Below are 18,007 nucleotides of genomic sequence, written 5' to 3'. Positions count from 1 at the left end.
AGCTGAATCCAGATTGTGTTTTGTTTGGCTTAAATAGTGTTTAAAGAAACATTGGGATTAGTTTCCATCATTTAAAAATTAAGAGGTTTCACATAGAAATCTGGATTCTTGGCTTCTCTTGAAAAGTAGTCTTGGGGGGCGCCTGCGTGGCTGGGTCGGTTAAGCGTCCGACGTCGGCTCGGGTCGTGGTCTTGCGGTTCGTGGGTTCGAGCCCTGCGTCGGGCTCTGTGCTGATGGCTCAGAGCCTGGAGCCTGCTTCGGATTCTGTGTCTCCCTCCCTCTCTCTCTCTTTCTCTCTGCCCCTCCCCTGCATGCTTTTGTTTCTCTCTCCAAAAATAAAACGTTCAAAAATTTTTAGTTTCAAAAAGCAGTTGCATTTGAAAAGAGAAAAAAAACAGAAAAGTGGTCTGGGTAGGCAGGTGGGACCCACACTCCAGCATGGCACAAGGGCCTGGGGCGGGGCCACAGCGAAGCCGGGCCTGCATCCGAGGGCTCCCCTGAGTCCCCCACTCCCTAGCACATTACAGCAAACGCCCCAGGCCGGTGCCACTCGACCCATGGCCCGTTGGCCCCCAAAGCCCCCCGAGTTTGCAGCCCTGCTCGAAGCCCGACGTGATGGACCTCCTCACCGGGCAGGGGAGGGGTGAGGCCGTCAGCGTGCTGCTGGTGAAGCCGCTGCCAGTCTGCTCGGTGCGCTCCTATGTTCTGAGCGGTGCCTGCTGCCTCAAGTGCTCGGATTTGAAAACCCGCTGAGAAACGGGGGGACGGCATGGGCCACGGGGCCTGGTCTGGAAGCCTCGGGTTCTAGGGCTTGGTCCCCAGGGTATGAGCCGTGGCACCCCGTTCCCTCCTCAGCCGGGTGGGGAAGTCGCAGCAAACACAGGCACGGGTGCCACAGGGGACCCCCCGGCCGGGGCTCCCGTGGAAGCTGACCGGGGGCCGGGGCTGATCCTCCCCGGCGGGAGGGGAGGGGTTGTGCTGAACGTGAACTTTTTTCCGGCTCAAGGAAGAGGGAAGGGGGGCGTCTTCTGGCTGAAGCAGAAAGACAGTAGGGTTCACAAGGGGAAACCGTCAGGGAGGCAGCACGAGGCACCCGACAAGCTCGGGCTCTGGGTTTTCATCGGCTCCTGCCACTCGCGAGTCGTGCGGCCTGGGCCAGTCACCGTACCTCTCCGTGCCTCTGTTTCCTCCTCTGGAAAACGGGGAGGCGGGCAGGACCCGTCCCACGCGGTGGTTGTAAGGAGGGAGCCAAGGGCGCGGGGCGCGGGGCACACACTCGGCCCCGGAGCGGCGTCTGGTCCGTGCCGTCCGCCCGCGCGGTTTGCCGACCGGACCCCACGCGGGCAGTCGGAGACGGTCCCTCGCGGGTGGTGACCGAGCTCAGAAGCTGTGGGAACCGGGACGGCGCAGAATTAGTTAAGGAGGGTAACAGGCCCGAGTGTGAGGCCCTTTGCTTGATTGGAGCATTTGTTCTGAAGTTTCGTCCTTAAACTCAGCATAAATTCACCCCTGCTTCCCGTTCCTGGAGAGAAAGGTGCCAGGATTCCCAGAGGCCCTGTAACTACAGATCTGGGCTGAGTGGAAGCTGTTCTCAAGCTCGGGGTAGTCACAGGCACACGTGTAGCGTGGACATTTCACACTCACATGCGGAGGGTGGACATTTCACACATACACACGCACACGCCATGTAGCGTGGACGTGCGGCTGTGCAGGGCCTGACAAACACCTCTCGTGGTTTCTCAGTTAAAATAAGAACGAAGGGGGTGCCTGGTGGCTCAGTTAAGCGTCGGACTCTCGGTTTTGGCTCAGGTCACGATCTCACGGCTCATGAGTTCAGGCTCTGTGCTGACAGCACGGGGCCTGCTTGGGACTCTCTCTCTCCCTCTCTCTCTCCCTCCCTCTCTGCCCCTCCCCTGCTTGCTATCTCTCTCTCTCTCTCAAAAAATACATAAACACAAACAATTTTTTTAAAAAGACGACAAGAATGAGAGGATGTGGCCGTCTTGGTCACGGTAGGCTTCCGAGAGCCCGGAGCCCGGGTCTCGGCCGAAACAGGCAGTGGTGGGGGATGCAGGGCCAGCAGCGGTGAGGGGGGCGGAGGCCTCGGCAGGCAGCCGCGGGGCGAGCGGCCGAGCAGGGATGCAGGCGGGGAGCTGCCCCCGCGGCAGAGAAGGCTTTCTGGAGCCAGAGCCGCAGACAGCCCCTCGGAGGCAGGAGACCCTGCGGTCCTGCCCCGCGGCCGTCCTTCCGTCTGCCCCCCGGGGACGCCGGCCACCAGACTGGGAGGCAGCACCCGTCAGCTCCCCGGGGGGCCATCCGGAGCCACAGACCCGTGTGGCCCTTCCACAGTGAAACCGAATCGCCGTGGCTCAAACCCGGACGAAGCGCAGGCCTCTGACTCCCTGAGCCCTTCCCGTTCCTCCCCCCGAGGGGAGCTGGGGTTTGGGAGCCGCACCGCGTGGTCGTCGGAAGGGGGCCGGACCCTCTCCGTCGGCATTTTACGTTCGCTCGCTTCGTCTCGGCGTGAGCAGTTTACCGTGTGGGCGAGGCCGGTGCTCGGGGGAAGGCTGTCCTGCAAGGTGTCCGCACGCGGGGTATCTGGCGGCCTGCGGGGGGCTCCCACCGCGTCCTCGTGTGTGTTTCTGAGCTCCAGGACAGGACACTGGGGACCCCCCACCTTTGCTTCGTGGGAACAATGAATGTCTTCTAGTAGTTTTGAGGAAGGTAGAAAAGACGTCCATATGGATTCTGTTCGTCCCCCTCCGCCCCCGACTCCCCTGTTTTTGGGGCGAAGAGTGGGGGTGGGGAAGAAAACGTGTCCTTCCCCGCTTCCCCACCTCGTCCCCTGCTCGCAATGTGTCGTCGTTGGTGTAAACGCCTCCAGGAGCAGCCGGGACGCCCCCGGCTTGGGTCTGCTGGCCGTGCCCCGTACCGCCCCCCCAAGCCCTCCAGCCTTAGGGACACGCCATCCCGTGTCCTTCTGCCGATGGCCGGGGCACCCCTGGACGCCCCTGGCACGAGCCCCCTGCCCTGTGTCCCCACCTCAGCTCTGGGACTCACGGGCGAGCGTGCGTGTCTCCTGGTTCCCCCTCTCCCCGGTTTCTCGAGTTCATAGTCTCAGTCGCTTCTTGAACTTGGCTGCGCCTGAGCCCACGTGAGGAACCCCTGCTTGCTTCCCCCACGAGTTTCCTGGCCGGGGCTTCTGCTGACGGGTCGGGGACGAGGGAGGGCCACCCCACCCACCGGTCAGCGCAGGAAGCAACCGGAAGCGGGCCACGGCCACTGTCCTTGCCTCCCGCTCCGGGCCTCGGTCCTTTCCTGGCGAGGCGGACGGAGGGCGACGGGGCTCTGCCTCCTTCCCGGCTTCGTGTTCCGACGTGTTCCGAGCCGGGCACTGCGAATCTGCGGCGGAAACTTGTGCCTTCCACTCCCCACCCAGCACCTGCTTCCCCCTTCCCGTGCTGTCGCCTGGACCACCCACGCCACCCTCACCGCCCTCCCCCTGCCACCCCGATAAGGAGAAAGAAATGCGACACGGGATGAGGGGGGTTTTTTCTGCTTGGCGTGCAGACAGCTGATTAGCACACAGGTTACAGGACCAGGCAGATGGAGAATCGGGTCTCAGTTCTGTCCCTGAAGGGAAAGTGGCTTTGGGCAACTCTCTGCCTCAGTGTCATTGGGTGAGAGGGAATGATGTTGTCATAAGAATTAAGTGAGATACTGTCTGTAAGATATCGGACACCCAAAAAATAGTCCTTGTTCCTCCTTTCGATGGGGACTTTTCTCTCCGTGGCGCACCTCAAGGGGCTTGGAGGGACTTCTCCCTGGGGCACTGGTCAGAATTAGAATGTCCCCGATCCACCATTCACTTCCTTCAGAGAAGGGCCACGCAAGGTGTGATCAGACGGTGGGGCGGGCAGGGGCTTACGATTTTGGAAGAGCCTCGGGTGGGAGGCAGGGGGCCTGGGTCCAAGCAGGGCTCCAGCCTGAGGTTCATGAGCCCCTGGGAGGCGCCCCACCCCCACCCCTTCCCTGGGCATCCTTGCCAAGTTGAGGCCCGGAACTTGCTCTGAGATGCCTCCCAGCTCCTTGCCTCTTCCTCCCGTCCTTGTCTTTCCAGGCTATTTATAACACGCTTTCAGAGCTCACTGGGAGGAGAGGAAGCAGTCCCACTGGATGACTTTGGTGTTTACAAAATGCTCATTGAGGGACCGAATAGGATTCAAGATCACGCCCTTGCCAGTGGCCAGAGTTTAGGGACAGATGCTTGAGGGAACAGAGCTCGCCTGGAACAGGGCGGATCCTCCCCTTTGGGGTGAATGGACACAATTAGAAAACTGGGGCTCCAGCCCTGACCTTGAACACGTGGGTCTTGTGACCTTGGGCAAATCACTTGACTTCCCAGAGCCTCACTTTCCCTACCTCTAAAAACACAACAAAGCGAAGAACCGAAAACAATGATCATAGAAATCGTGCGAGGTTTCAGCAAGATTAAAAGGACACAAAGGGTCCCCGTTCCGGATGCTTCCAGAGCGTGGTTGCCTAAAAATGGGAATAGGCAGCTTCGTCAACGACTTGGGAGGGAGTTGGGGTATTTAGCCTCGATTTGTGCATCCCAGTCAGGCCAGTTTTGTCACACACACACACACACACCAGTGCAATATTGGCAATGAGCCTGGAGACATTTAAAAAAAATTTTGTTAATGTTTATTTATTTTTGAGAGAGAGAGACAGAGCAGGAGCCGGGGAGGGGCAGAGAGAGAGGGAGACACAGAATCCGAAGCAGGCTCCAGGCTCCGCGCTGTCAGCACAGAGCCCGACGCGGGGCTCGAACCCACAGACTGAGAGATTGTGACCCGAGCCGAAGTCAGAGGCTCAACCGACTGGGCCGCCCAGGCGCCCCTGTTGTCACTCTGAGGAGGTGCTGTCGGCATCGGGGGCAGAAGCCAGGGTTGCTGCTAAACATCTGACCAAGTACGGGCCGGCCCCTCGAACGGTGCCCAGTACCGCGGGGGGAGCTGTGTCTGGACGGTGTGTCGATGTTCCGGGCCGGGCCTGGCCTGGCGGTAGGTACTTAACAGGTGTGAGTGGAACGGTCCTAGGGAGGCAGGGGCGTCCTCGTCGGGTGACGCCACTGGCCGGTCAGGCCCCAGGGTGGGGGTGAGGACGGCAGGTCTCGGTTAAGATGAACGAGGTGCTTCTCGCCGTCCTGGGGGTCCCACCGTGGACAGGCTGCCTCGTGAGGTGGTGAGCGTCCCGTCTCTGGGGCATTCGAGGGGGAGCACAGAGCCCGTCTGCCAGAGATGCTTGTGAGCGACTGGCGCTGGGCAGGGAGCCGGGGCTCAGGCCGACCTGAGGATCTCTTGGTTCCGAGACTGATATGTTAGCGGGGTTCAGGCCCAGGAGGGGCCTCCGAGATGACAGAGCTGGAATGGCTCGTCTGTGGCGGGCAAGGGGACCGGGGGCCGGGGGCCCGTGTGACAGATGCCCTGGGACCATCCCGGCTCTCTCGGGGCCTGAGAACGGCCTTCCCGCTCCTCCTCCCCCCTGCGCCCCTCGCCCCCCGCTGACTCCGGGATTCCAAGATGGGTTGTGACGAGCTGGGGTTTGCACACTTTTCTGGTTCTTGGCCCTCGAGTCTGCAGATGTCGCGGGCTGTGCCTCCTGAGCTGTGAGGCTGGCTCGGGCCCCCGGGTGAGGGCACGGCCTGGCCTGGCTCTCGTGCTGCCTCCCGGGGACCCTCCCCCTACCTTCCTGCCCCCCCTACCTCGCCTGCCGTCCTTGTGGGCCGGGGGCCTGCCGCGTTCTCACCAGGGTGGGCTCACGTGACCTGTCCCTGCCTCCTCCTGGACGCACTTCTGACACCCTGTCCCCTCCCGCCCCGCGGAGCCTCGGCCGCAGCACCTCCAGCGGGAAGGGGCTTCGAGGTCGCCGTTCGTCCCTCCCCCTCCCCACGCCTCCCCTGCTCCTAGCGGGACCGGCCGTATGGCTGACGGCGTCTCACGTGTGCCTGATGAGCAGCTGGACGCTGGGCGACGTGTCCCCTCCTGTCTTGGCCCCTGCAGGTCAAGGACGTGGTGGGCTATAACTCCCTGGGCCACTGCTTCTTCACGGAGGACGGGCCGGAGGAACGCAACACCTTTGACCACTGTCTGGGCCTCCTGGTCAAGTCTGGGACCCTCCTCCCCTCCGACCGGGACAGCAAGATGTGCAGGATGATCACGGAAGACTCGTACCCGGGCTACGTCCCCAAGCCCCGGCAGGACTGCAAGTGAGTGGCTTCGTCTCCAGGCCACGCGCACCCCCCTCCCGCCCCGCCCCAGGCAGCCTCTGACCTCTGCACCCTGGGGCTTCTGGGAAGCTTGCACCTGCCAGCCCTTCACCACCTGGTGCCTTCAGCCTCGCGGCCAGAGGGCGCAGGGGGTGCAGAGGGCGCGGGGGTCAGCAGGTGCAGAGGGCAGGGCGTGCTGTACCTCCCCAGCTCGCCTCACGTCCATCAGAGAACCTCTGTCCTCGTCCTCCGGCTCCTGCCGACGTCACACGGCGCTCCCGTGAGAGGGCGTGTGGCCGTGGGCACCGGCAGACGGGGGTTCCCGTGTGATCCACCCGCCGGTGCGGGGTCTCCCCCTTAGTAACGGCCCCTCTCCCGGGCACTTGTGACCTCTGATCTGCCTCCGCCCCACGGGGCCATGGCCACCTGGAAATTCTGAGCACGTGAGGCGCTTAGATGCACTGCACTCAAACGAGAAAACCGAGTCTCATCGCAAATTAAGGATTCCTCAAGTGTCTGACGAGGGGCGCAGGAGCTGGCCGCCCGTCACGTGACCCCATGCGATCTCTGTTCCCCCCCCCCCCCACAGCGCAGTGTCCACCTTCTGGATGGCCAACCCCAACAACAACCTCATCAACTGTGCAGCCGCGGGCTCCGAGGTGAGCGCAAGGGGTCCCGGGCCGGGCAGAAGGGAAGGAGGGGGGCTGGGAGGTGGCGGCGGCCGGGGATGAGCCCGGAGTGTGGGTTCGGGGCCCCAGCTCAGGCTCCGCTGGGGCGGAGACGTAAAAACCAGACTGGCAGTGGACGGACTTGCTTTTGACGGATGGCTCCGTCGCTGCGTCATATTGGTGATCAAAGCGCTTTATCGAAATGACTCCTCGTGGGATCCAATGGGTGCAGCCTGGGCGGTGCCTGGCACACCAGCGCTCCAAGCCGAAGTAGTTTAATTCTCGCGTCAGCCCTCCGAGGCCGGCGCCACCACCCTCCATGTGGCGGGTGGGGAAGCCGAGGCAGGGAGCGCTGCCGTGCCCAGGGGCGTGCGTGGGACCCAAACACGGAACTCCGTCTACACGGCCATTCCTCCCTGCGGCTCGCCGTCCGGGGGACCCCGAGCGGGCCAGGTGCCGTCTCTGGGCCTCGGCTTCCCCAGCTGCCAGATGAGAGGGGCCAAGCACATCACGGGACGTTCCCCACGGGGACTCTGCAATCCAGCCGCTTGGAGCCCACGGCCGATCGAGCGGGACCCTGTGAAGGGTTGGCACAGCCCGGGTGGGCCCCACGAAACGCATCTGCCAGAGTTTGGACCGTCTCCCGGAGATGCGTTTGGGGGAGGGCGGCGGGGGGCCCAGGGGGGGCTGGCACCAGCCCGCGGCCCCGACCAGGGGTGTGCTGGGCTGATTTCGGCGGCCCTCCCCGCCGTGCCCTCCTCCCACAGGAAACCGGATTCTGGTTCATTTTTCACCACGTTCCGACGGGCCCGTCGGTGGGAACGTACTCGCCAGGTTACTCCGAGCACATCCCGCTGGGAAGGTTCCACAATAACCGAGCACACTCCAACTACCGCGTAAGTCCTTCCAGACCGCGCGCCCCCCGCCTCCCGCCGGTCCCCCTCCCCTGGCCCGCACATCGCCAGGGCCGGACAGCCACCGGGCTCCGGCCGGGCACCAGCCGGGCACCAGCCGCCTTCCTGGCGCGGGTCTGGAAGGAAACAAAGCGGCCTTCTTAGTGAGAATGTCCCGTGGCCGCTCCTGCCACACGACGGACGCGGCCCCCGCTCAGAGCCGGGAGGAGAAGCAGGGTGCGCCTTCGCGCAGGCTGACGGCAGGGGGGCACCCGAGCGCGGGCCCGCCGCCCCCCTGGTGGCCGGGCGGGGTGCCGGCTGTGACAGGCTGGCCCGGCCTGGGCGCCGGACGCAGTCAGGACGCGCTCCTGAAGGAACGGAGACGTGGCACAGGCCCCTCTCCTCCGTCCCCTTGGCTTTTGCTCTGGTCCTTCCGCACAGAGCCAGGGGGTGCGGGGGGCGGGGGGGAAACCAGACGCTGCCGAGTTAGGCGCAAGGAAGGGGCCGGGGCCCCGAGGGTGTGGAGGACGCCCACCCAGGACGGCACGGAGACTAGAGCCGTGGGACGCGCAGCTGGGGAGCCGGGCTGGGACCGGGGAGCCGCCCAGGGGACACAGGTGGTGCTGGGGACGCTGGCACGGTGCGTGGACAGAGCCCCGTGTCCGGATCTTCTGTCCAGTCCCTCATAGTGCAGATGAGGAAACTGAGGCCCCTGGGGGGGCAGGGAACGGACACGGTAGGGTTTAAAAAAGAAGGTCTACCGGGGAGAAGACCGTGAGAAGAGAAACTTCTCACACTCGGCTTGTGCTTACACGGGCGGTGGGGCCAGAGAGGGGCCCGCAGGGGTGCGGGGGGGCACGGGCAGAGGGCACACCCCAGGGAGCTGAGAAGGAAGAGTTGCCGGTCATCGGTGTCCCCCTGACAGAGCGGGCGTTTCTGAGGCTGTGGTGGGCCACGCAGGAGCGGCCAGGGGTGCCGTGTGGGCAGCCGAGAGGACACAGCACGTGGGGGCCGTTTGTCAGGACCTCGTCCTCCAGAAGCCGTCCCCTGAGCTGGGCGGTGGGCCTGGAGAGGTCAGAGCAGGGAGGTCTGTGAGGGACAGTGGTTTCCTACAAGGAGGTAGCAAGGACTCAGGGGCGCAGGAGGAAGGGCGGGCCTTGGGGAAGGTGGCAGGGTGAGGTACCCGCCCCCGGTGAGCCCTGACCCTGTGCCCAGTGGGCGAGGGTCCCCGGGCACAGTGCCCTGTCCAGTGAGCCCTAACTTTGTGCCCAGCGGGCGAGGGTCCCCGGGCACAGTGCCCCTCCAGTGAACCCTGACTTTGAGCCCAGTGGGCGAGGGTCCCCGGGCACAGTGCCCCCTCCAGTGAGCGCTGACCCTGCACCCAGCGGGCGAGGGTCCCCAGTCTTGGTACCCCTGAGTGAGGCCTGACCCCATAACCAGTGGGCGAGGGCCCCCAGTCTCGGTGCCCCTCCAGTGAGCCCTGACCCTGTGCCCAGTGGATGAGGGTCTCTGGGCACAGTGCCCTGTCCAGTGAGCCCTGACTTTGTGCCCAGTGGGCGAGGGTCCCCGGGCACAGTGCCCTGTCCAGTGAGCCCTAACTTTATGCCCAGCGGGCGAGGGTCCCCGGGCACAGTGCCCCTCCAGTGAACCCTGACTTTGAGCCCAGTGGGCGAGGGTCCCCGGGCACAGTGCCCCCTCCAGTGAGCACTGACCCTGCACCCAGCGGGCGAGGGTCCCCAGTCTTGGTACCCCCGAGTGAGGCCTGACCCCGTAACCAGTGGGCGAGGGCCCCCAGTCTCGGTGCCCCTCCAGTGAGCCCTGACCCTGTGCCCAGTGAGCGAGGGTCCTGGTATGGGGCATCCCCCGGGGCCAGCACCGAGCCTCCCGCCATATTCTCTGAAATCAGTGTTTGTAGCCCGGCTTGTGGAGGCCACAGCTGAGGCTTGCAGGGTGAATGAAGGTCACGGCCCATGAGCGAGCAGCGGGGATCCAGCCCCTCATGTTCTACTCACGCCACCACTGCCTCACTGTCAGTCCCTTGAAGAATGTTCTAGCCTGAGTGGCCTCAGCTACTCAAGAAGGGAACCTGGGAACCTGCCTTTGGGCTTTCCTGGGAGGCCGAGAGTCCAGTGGGAGGAACCGAGACCCCTGCCCCAGGGGAGGGGTCTCAAGTGCAGTGTTTCCTTTAAATCACCAGACACATTTCCCGTAGCCCCTGACGTTGGGCCTGGGCTTGTAACCGCCCAAAGCAAGGTGACTTCTGGTCACGGACTTAGCTCCGTGGCCCTGGACAAGACACTTAGCCCCCAGACCTCTTGGTTCCTTCGTGAACACCTCAGATTCGCCCTGAGCAGAGCAGAAGCATGGGCTCCTGCCCTCCCTCGCTGCAGACCCCTTGCCTCCACTAATGCGTCCTGAGAGCAGAGCCGGCGTTACTGGAACGTTTAAGAGTGTGCGTGGCGTGACGAGGTGCCTGCCACCTGCCGTGGCCGTGGATGCGTCCCTGACCGTCTCCTCCCCCGCAGGCTGGCATGATCATTGACAACGGGGTCAAAACTACGGAGGCCTCTGCCAAGGACAAGCGGCCCTTCCTGTCCATCATCTCTGCCAGGTAGACGACCCATGGGGACGCACACTCTCCCTGCTGACCTCTTGACCCAGCCCCGTCCTCTCCACTCATTCGTTCGTTCGTCCGTTCGTTCGCTCACTCACTCATCAGTGTCTGGTGAGCACTTTCTACGTCCTGGACCGCGAGCTAGCTGCTGGGGGTCCGATGCTGAAAGCCCGAGCGGGGCAAAGACTGAATTAGGGTTTATGCTACAGCAGCCGAAGGGAAACAGAAATTTCTAGAGGTTCCCGAATCCCTCAGCAAAGCCAGTACCCGCACGGTCAGTAGGACTGGGTTGGGCCGAGGTCTAAAGGGACGTGCGGGTTGTGCCCACAAAGCAATCCAGAACAATCCAGAGCTCAGCCGAAGGCCAGCGGCTGCTTTCCACGGGTGCCATCGACACCTCAAGGGTATTAGAAACACCAGCGCCCTTTAGAGACCGAGGCGTCGGTCTGCTTCGGAAGTGGGTGGCGCTAGGGTCCGTGATAACGCCGACGGGTGGCTTTTGCTGGTCCGGACACACTGAGCAGCTGGGCTCCGTGCCCCGTTTTGTAGCCAACGAGCTAGATTCCGGAAGAGGCTTTAGGTCAAGGGCCCCCCAGGTTACCAGGCGGCTGGGCAGCTCACTCTCCTTCCAGGGGCCATACCGCACGCCGGGGTGGGGCCCGGCCAGTTTGCGCTGTGCCTTGACCACCCCCCCCCCCCCCGGGCGGGGTGGGATGGGGGCTCCTCGGTGCCCACGGACAAGAGCAGTGGCCTGTCTGTAGCCTGCGTGGGGCTGGGGCCCTGGAGGAAGGACTCCTTGCTTCTGTGTGTGCGGAGAGAAGCTCTCGGCCCAGAAGGGGGTCGGCTGAGGTGTCCCCCTGACACGGCCACCTGTGCCCTCCCCGTGGCGTGCTCCAGGTACAGCCCTCACCAGGATGCCGACCCGCTGAAGCCCCGGGAGCCGGCCATCATCAAACACTTCACGGCCTACAAGAACCAGGACCACGGGGCCTGGCTGCGCGGCGGGGATGTGTGGCTGGACAGCTGCCGGTGAGGACCGGGCATGGGGTCCTGACATGAGGACGGGGTGGGGGGGTGCCTCCCCCGCATGGGGGAGGGGAGAGCGGGGCAGGGAGGAAATAGGCACACAGACATCGGCTTTCTGGTCAGTCCCCAGCCAGGCAGAGGCAGCGACCCCCCCCCACCCCCGAGCCCCCTGAAAACAGCACATGCCGGGTGCTGGGGGTCGTACCTGCCACGGGGTGAGGCTCTCTCGGGCCACGGAGCCAGTCGTCGGAAGGAGGGAAGGAAGTTCCCAGCATGTCCTGGGCACCTGCTGCGTGCAGAATCCTCGTTTGCCTTCTTTCCTCACTGTGCTTCTCAAAGATGCAAATTATCTCCATTTTTAGAGATGGTCAACTGAGGCTGAGCTCAGTGACTTTCCCGGGAGGTCACACAACTAGGAAGCGGTTGGACCGGGGCTTGAAATTTCAACTCCTGGGACACCAAAGCAGGGCCACAGCACAATTGTGACACTGGGTCCCGCCCTTCCCGGGCCCCCGGGGCCCCGGGGCCGGCGCCTGCCTGCCTTCCCGGGAGACGTGGCGCCAGCTGTCCCTCTGTCCTTCCCGCTGTGGCTGAAATGGGAGTGGGCGTGGCTAAGGGGAGTGCAACCCGCCCGCACGTACCCCGCCGTCACCCGGGGCCGGCCCGAGAGTGGGGAGGTCCTTCACGACCCCCTGATTCAACCTCCCACGAGCCCTGGAGTCCGCAGCGTGGGGGCAATGCTGGAGGCCACTGTCCGCGAGCAGACGTCGAGCGGGAGGCGAGCTTGCCGCGCAGGGTGGGAGAGCCCGCAGCCCCTTCCCCACACAGTATCCACATGTGACGCCAGGGACAGGGAAGCGTCCCGCCCTCCGCCACGTCCCTGGCCGTGGCGCGAGGGCAGGCTCTGACCGTCCGCTCTCGTCCCCAGGTTCGCTGATAATGGCATCGGCCTGACCCTGGCCAGGTAAGAGCAGCTGTCCTCGTGCCGAGCCCTGTGTGGGAAGCCGGCTGTGGACGGCTCATTCCAGACGCCTCCTCCCCACAGCGGCGGGACCTTCCCGTATGATGATGGCTCCAAGCAGGAGATCAAGAACAGCCTGTTCGTCGGCGAGAGTGGCAACGTGGGGACGGAGATGATGGACAACAGGATCTGGGGCCCCGGTGGCCTGGACCACAGCGGGAGGACCCTCCCTATAGGCCAGTAGGTTTGCAGCCACGGAGGCTTCCTCGTCCTGCGTGCCTTAAGCCGAGTGGCAGCCACAGACGGAATGATGCTCGTGGGAGAGCTCCGCCTGTCGACTGTGAACCCCCCTGTCAGTTACCAGAGAAGTCACTGAAACAAGGGAGGTTGGCCGGCGGTGGGGTGAGGTCTAGAGCGGGAGAGAGAAATCAAGCATTCAGTGTCGAATGGCAGGCGGCAGGGGGACCTGATGGTCCAGATGCACGGGGTGGTTCCGGGGCTACGGTGTCTGGGGTCAGCGGCCGCGGGTTCCTCTGATAGCACCCTACTCGGAGCATTGCACCCACTTCTGGGGACGGGGGAGAGAGAGATGGGCCAAAGCACGCTTGGAGGACGGTACCCAGGAAGGTGACAGAGCCCAGCGCTGTGTCACACGCAGACTGGGAACTCCGGTCAGGAGTTCAGGGGTCAGACGAGGGGGACCAGCACGGGAGGCGACGTCACACATGGTCGGGGCTTCCAGACGCTTACAAGACGGAACTCATTCCCCATGGGCCCCACGGTTAGAAGGAGTTTAGTGCGGGAAGAACCGTCTGACGGCCAGGCCTGTTCATCAGCAGAAACGTAGGGCTGTCCTGAGGGGTCCCGGGCTCTCTGTTGCAGAACGTGTTTCAGCCAAAGCGGGGGGAGGCTGGCCAGGTGGCTGGAGGAGGGGGGACCGGGAGAGCTGGCCAGCTCACGGAGCAGAGGGGCTCGGTCAGTTCCCGGGGGAGCCTCAGCTGGGTCGGTGTGAGGACGTCTGTCCCCCATCTGATGGTGATTCTGCTCAGACGTGAACCCAAACCCGATGGCCAGGCTCTGAGCCAGGCAGACGTGCGGGGGTCTGCTCCCCGAGGGCCGAGAGCCCTCCTGCCCCCAGAGCTTCCCCCCCGGCCTTTCTCCGGAGAAATATAATCCCTGCCTCTGTGGGCAGGACACGGGCCCAGAGCTCCCACCCCAGTGGACGTGCGCCTTTGCAAAGATCCTGCGGACAGAACCACGGCCTCCTTTGGCGCAAGTGGTCTGGAAGCCCTGGTCTCCGTCTGGTCGCAGCGATAGACCAGCCCCTTCGGGTGGTGTTTATGAGTAACTCTGGATCTGCGTACTTGGGCGTTTTTTTGCTGAGAGTTACCAGCCCTCCGGGGCCGGAATGTTCTGATGACTTTCAGGGCTGAGTTTGTTTATGGAGGCCCGACAGTTCTGCCGAACCGGGCAAGTCCCTCACGTGGCGTTTGTGAGCAGGGACCGTGTCCTCCTGGTCACGAGGGATTCGTCCGCAATGGTCCTTGGCTGGGCTTAGATGAAAAGTAAGCATACGCTTTGCATACACAGCCAGTAAGAGTGGCTGGTTCCCAAGATGCCTTAACTTAAACAGTGCCCGGAGGCACCCCCTGAGAACCAGGATCCAAGGCGCCAGCGCGAATCGACTGCTTTCAAAGATGCGGAAATGCAGGAAGTCCTTGGTGTCGACTGAAGCCACGCACCAAGGCTGGTGTGATCTGGGCTTTCCCGGGGGACCTGCGTGTGGGGAGGGGAGCCCCAGGTAGAGGACGGGGGGCTGTGGTGTATCCTCCCAGGGACAGACCCTTCTCTAGGCTTCTTTCCCTCTTTCTGCCCTCCCTCCTTCATGCCAGCTGTGGGAGGAGGGGACCTGGCCCAGAAGCACAAATACCAGCAGAACCATGCACATTGGGCTTCCAGAACAAACAAGCCTAGGTTCAGGGTCACCGAGAAGCCCGCTGGCCCTTGCCAGGCCCGCGTAGGAGTCCGAGAGCAGAGGAGAGGAGTCTCTGAGTCCCCGCCCTCTGCTGAGCCAAGTTGCTCGTTCTCCGGTCCTTTCTACCTCCGCCCCCCATCCTCTCCCTGACTCCTGGAGATCGGAGCCTTCTTGGGGTCCTTTGACAGCCCACAGTCTTGTCTTCCCAGTGGGGCCTGCCGCTCCTGTAGGGTTACGTGCCCTGAAAGGTCACGTGCGTTGTCTCGCTACAGCATCATCACCTTCCGTTCTGTCTTCCCCCTTGCCTGTTTTCCAGACCCAACAGATTCACAATTGAAAGGCTTACTCAGAGGAAACCCATTTGGGTCTTAATCTGATTAAATGGTTATGGCAACTGAGACTAAATAATGACTAATGGCTCTAGTCTCCCAAGGGACACAATACTGGCATTCTACAGTGTATTTATGGTATTTACCCAATGACTCTTAACAGGATGGAAAAACCAGGGCAAGTGTTTGAATAGAGGATGATTCCCCAGCCCCCAAGCCAGCAACTAAACACATATCCATCCATCCATTCCTCCATCTATCCTTCCATACATCCATCCACCCACCCTTCCTTTCTTCCTACCATCCACCCACCCATCCATCCATCCACCCACCCATCCATTCTTCCTTCTTTCCTTCCTTCCTTTTCTTTCCTTCCATCCATCCATCCTCCCTTCTCTTTCCTTTCATCCATCCACCCACCCTTCCTTCCTTCCATCCATCCACCCACCCTTCCTACAATCTACCCACCCACCCACCCATCCATTCTTCCTTCTTTCCTTCCTTCCTTTTCTTTCCTTCCATCCATCCATCCTCCCTTCTCTTTCCTTTCATTCATCCACCCATCCTTCCTTCCTTCCATCCACCCATCCATCCATCCAAGTCATCTAGCAATCATTTATTGACATTTACTGTGTCTATAAATACTTTCTCATGAACTGATGAATGAATCAATAATGCCCTGCAGCGAGGAGTGGCAGGAGGTGGGGATCAGGACGGTTTACCCAGAAAGTCTCTGTTTCCATCACCTTGAAGGGTGCAAACAACTCGGTGGCATAACGTGGCGAACAGGCTGACCTCTCACTTCCTTAACTCTGTAGGAATTTTCCGATCCGAGGAATTCAGTTCTATGACGGCCCCATCAACATCCAGAACTGCACCTTCCGCAAGTTTGTGGCCCTGGAGGGCCGGCACACCAGTGCCCTGGCCTTCCGGCTGAACAACGCCTGGCAGAGCTGCCCCCATAACAACGTGACCAACATTGCCTTTGAGGATGTCCCGGTGAGTGAGGTGCTGGGGCAGGCTCTGGGCAAATCCAGACTTTGGGCAGTGATTCACAAGTCCCCCGGGGCTGGAGTTTGAGCCGTTGCCACCACCGCAGGGAGCGAACGACTTCCTCCAAGCAGGCTGGGCCGCGCCCCAGCCCGTCTGCATCCAAGCTGGAAAAGTACAAGTGTAGGTTGCCCTACAGGTCAGGTCTGGCTGCGTCCCACTTGCCCTCCCCCTGCCCCGAACCCCCCAGAGCCTCAGCACAGCCTCCCTCCAGACGCAAGGTCCTGAGGCTGTTCCTCCACAGGCCTCGGTTTTGACTATGGAGTCTTGTGACAGGGTCACCTGGGTTGGTCAGTTAATCTCCAATCCCAGGGTTTCCAAGGCGCTCATGTCTCTCTGAGAGGGCACCACAAATGGGGTCTTCCTGGGCACAGACAGGTGCCAATGAAGAGCTGGGGGTGAGGAGGGCGGGACGGAGGGTGGCACTTTGAGGCTGGGAGGGACCTGGGATGCTTTGGGCTCTGGATCCCCCAGAACTTTCTTCCTTCTCCTCCCCTCTCACCGAGGCCTGGGAGAGGTCAGTCACAGAGCCCGCCACGGGCTCGTGTCGACAGACTGTCCTCCTCAAACAGGTGCACACACCCCCCTCTTAGACACACAGCACACGGTCCTCTCTCACACGTTGCCCCACGTGTGTGTGCTTTTCTCATGCACACACCTCTCTCCCCCTCTCACACTTGTGCACACGCGCACACACACACACTCCTGTGCCCCCTCCTCTCTGCAGGCTTTGAGCCCGCACCTCAGAGCCCTCTCCAGGGTCACCCGCAGCAGCCGGGCCTCGTGTGAGCAGAGGCCAAACGAATGCGTTGGGTCTGGAGTGGAGGCCGGTGAGCGGGCTGCAGTCTCCCTTCACCTCTGGCCCAGCCTCACTTCCCGGGGCTCTGTTTAGATTACTTCCAGAGTGTTCTTCGGAGAGCCGGGGCCCTGGTTCAACCAGCTGGACATGGATGGGGATAAGACGTCCGTGTTCCATGATGTCGACGGCTCTGTGTCCGAGTACCCAGGGTCCTACCTCACCAAGGACGACAACTGGCTGGTCCGGCACCCAGACTGCATCAACGTCCCCGACTGGAGAGGGGCCATCTGCAGCGGGCGCTACGCACAGGTGGGGAAGCAAGGGCATCCCTGGTGTCACCAGCCCCTCAGCAGGAGCGAGCGCCTGCTGTATGCCCTTTCAAAAAATCAAAGTGAAAACCGTGTTGTAGGCAGAAAGCAGGATGCCTAGGAGGAGGGCACTGGGAGGTCACTCGGATTCAAGTCAGGCCCCAGTGCCTGGAGTCAGTGCAAAGACGCGGACACATGTGGAACCAGACCCGTGGGTGACTGCTGGAGCCTCAGTGTCCTCATCTGTGAAATCAGGATAACAGTCGAACCTCCTTCTGAGATGGCGGGCCCGAGGTTCATATGACGGATGCAAAGTGCGTCGCCGGCCCCATCCGCCGGAAATGTAACGCAAACCAGCCCCGTGGTCCTAAGTTTTCCAGAGGCCCTGTGAGAAAGAAAAAAGAAACAGGAAATTAATCGTAATAATATATTTTAACTTAGCGTACTCAAAATCCTATCATCTCAACACGCAACGGATTTATAAAAATCGTTAGTGAGGTACTTTTCCTGGATGTAATTTTTCCTCCTCTAAGTCTTCGAAATCCACGACACGGTTTCCACTTTGAGCCCGCTCAGTTTGGATGCAGATTTTCGACGTAGTGAAAGCTAGTCCTACCTCCCCAAAAGGATAAAGTCACGCGCAGGGGGAAAATATTTTACACTGCTTTGGGTTTGAGGGTTAAATTAATCAAAATTTAAAACCCAGGTGGGTCCTCAGCCACACCGGCCACGTTTCCGGGGCTCGGGGGCCACATGTGGCCAACGGCCGTCGTGGGGAACAGCACCTGGGACGCGACGGAGCCGAAAATACCAGCTAGCTATTACGATGCTGGCGTTAGCTGTGATTGGTTGATGGTGAATAAACGAGCAAGAGGGAAGATAGCCAGGAAAACGCAGCATTTAAGTAGCAGGGGAGTCCCGGGGCCGGCAGGGGACGTGTACGAAGAAGCTGTCCTCGCGACTACCATATAGGCGGACACTGTGGACGTCAGGACTGGAGGGTAGGGGAGAAAGGAGCCGGAAGGTGGCCTGGGGTCCGGGAGAGGCGGGAGAGCGAGCTGGTGCCAGAGAGGGGAAGGGGCCACAGGGCCAGGCGGGCACAGGGAGGCGAGG

At 62.1% G+C, this 18,007-nt stretch overlaps 1 protein-coding gene across 4 annotated transcripts in view; it reads left to right on the top strand.

The window, feature by feature from the left end:
• The window catches only part of CEMIP (cell migration inducing hyaluronidase 1), a 128,487-nt gene that overhangs the window by 98,924 nt on the left and 11,556 nt on the right, over nucleotides 1-18,007 (top strand). For all 4 annotated transcript variants that reach the window (XM_086711744.1, XM_086711742.1, XM_086711741.1 and 1 more), the window contains 9 exons: nucleotides 6,066-6,271; nucleotides 6,861-6,930; nucleotides 7,707-7,835; nucleotides 10,358-10,443; nucleotides 11,344-11,475; nucleotides 12,401-12,436; nucleotides 12,518-12,673; nucleotides 15,556-15,736; nucleotides 16,680-16,895. In XM_086711744.1, coding sequence (XP_086567870.1) covers nucleotides 6,066-6,271; nucleotides 6,861-6,930; nucleotides 7,707-7,835; nucleotides 10,358-10,443; nucleotides 11,344-11,475; nucleotides 12,401-12,436; nucleotides 12,518-12,673; nucleotides 15,556-15,736; nucleotides 16,680-16,895 — 1,212 coding nt within the window. The remainder of the gene's footprint in view (nucleotides 1-6,065; nucleotides 6,272-6,860; nucleotides 6,931-7,706; nucleotides 7,836-10,357; nucleotides 10,444-11,343; nucleotides 11,476-12,400; nucleotides 12,437-12,517; nucleotides 12,674-15,555; nucleotides 15,737-16,679; nucleotides 16,896-18,007) is intronic.

The sequence above is a fragment of the Puma concolor genome, chromosome B3 (genome assembly GCF_028749965.1).
Source record: "Puma concolor isolate L17-30 chromosome B3, mPumCon1.1.hap2, whole genome shotgun sequence".
Lineage (NCBI taxonomy): Eukaryota > Metazoa > Chordata > Mammalia > Carnivora > Felidae > Puma > Puma concolor.
This window is presented reverse-complemented; position numbering and strand designations above follow the sequence as displayed.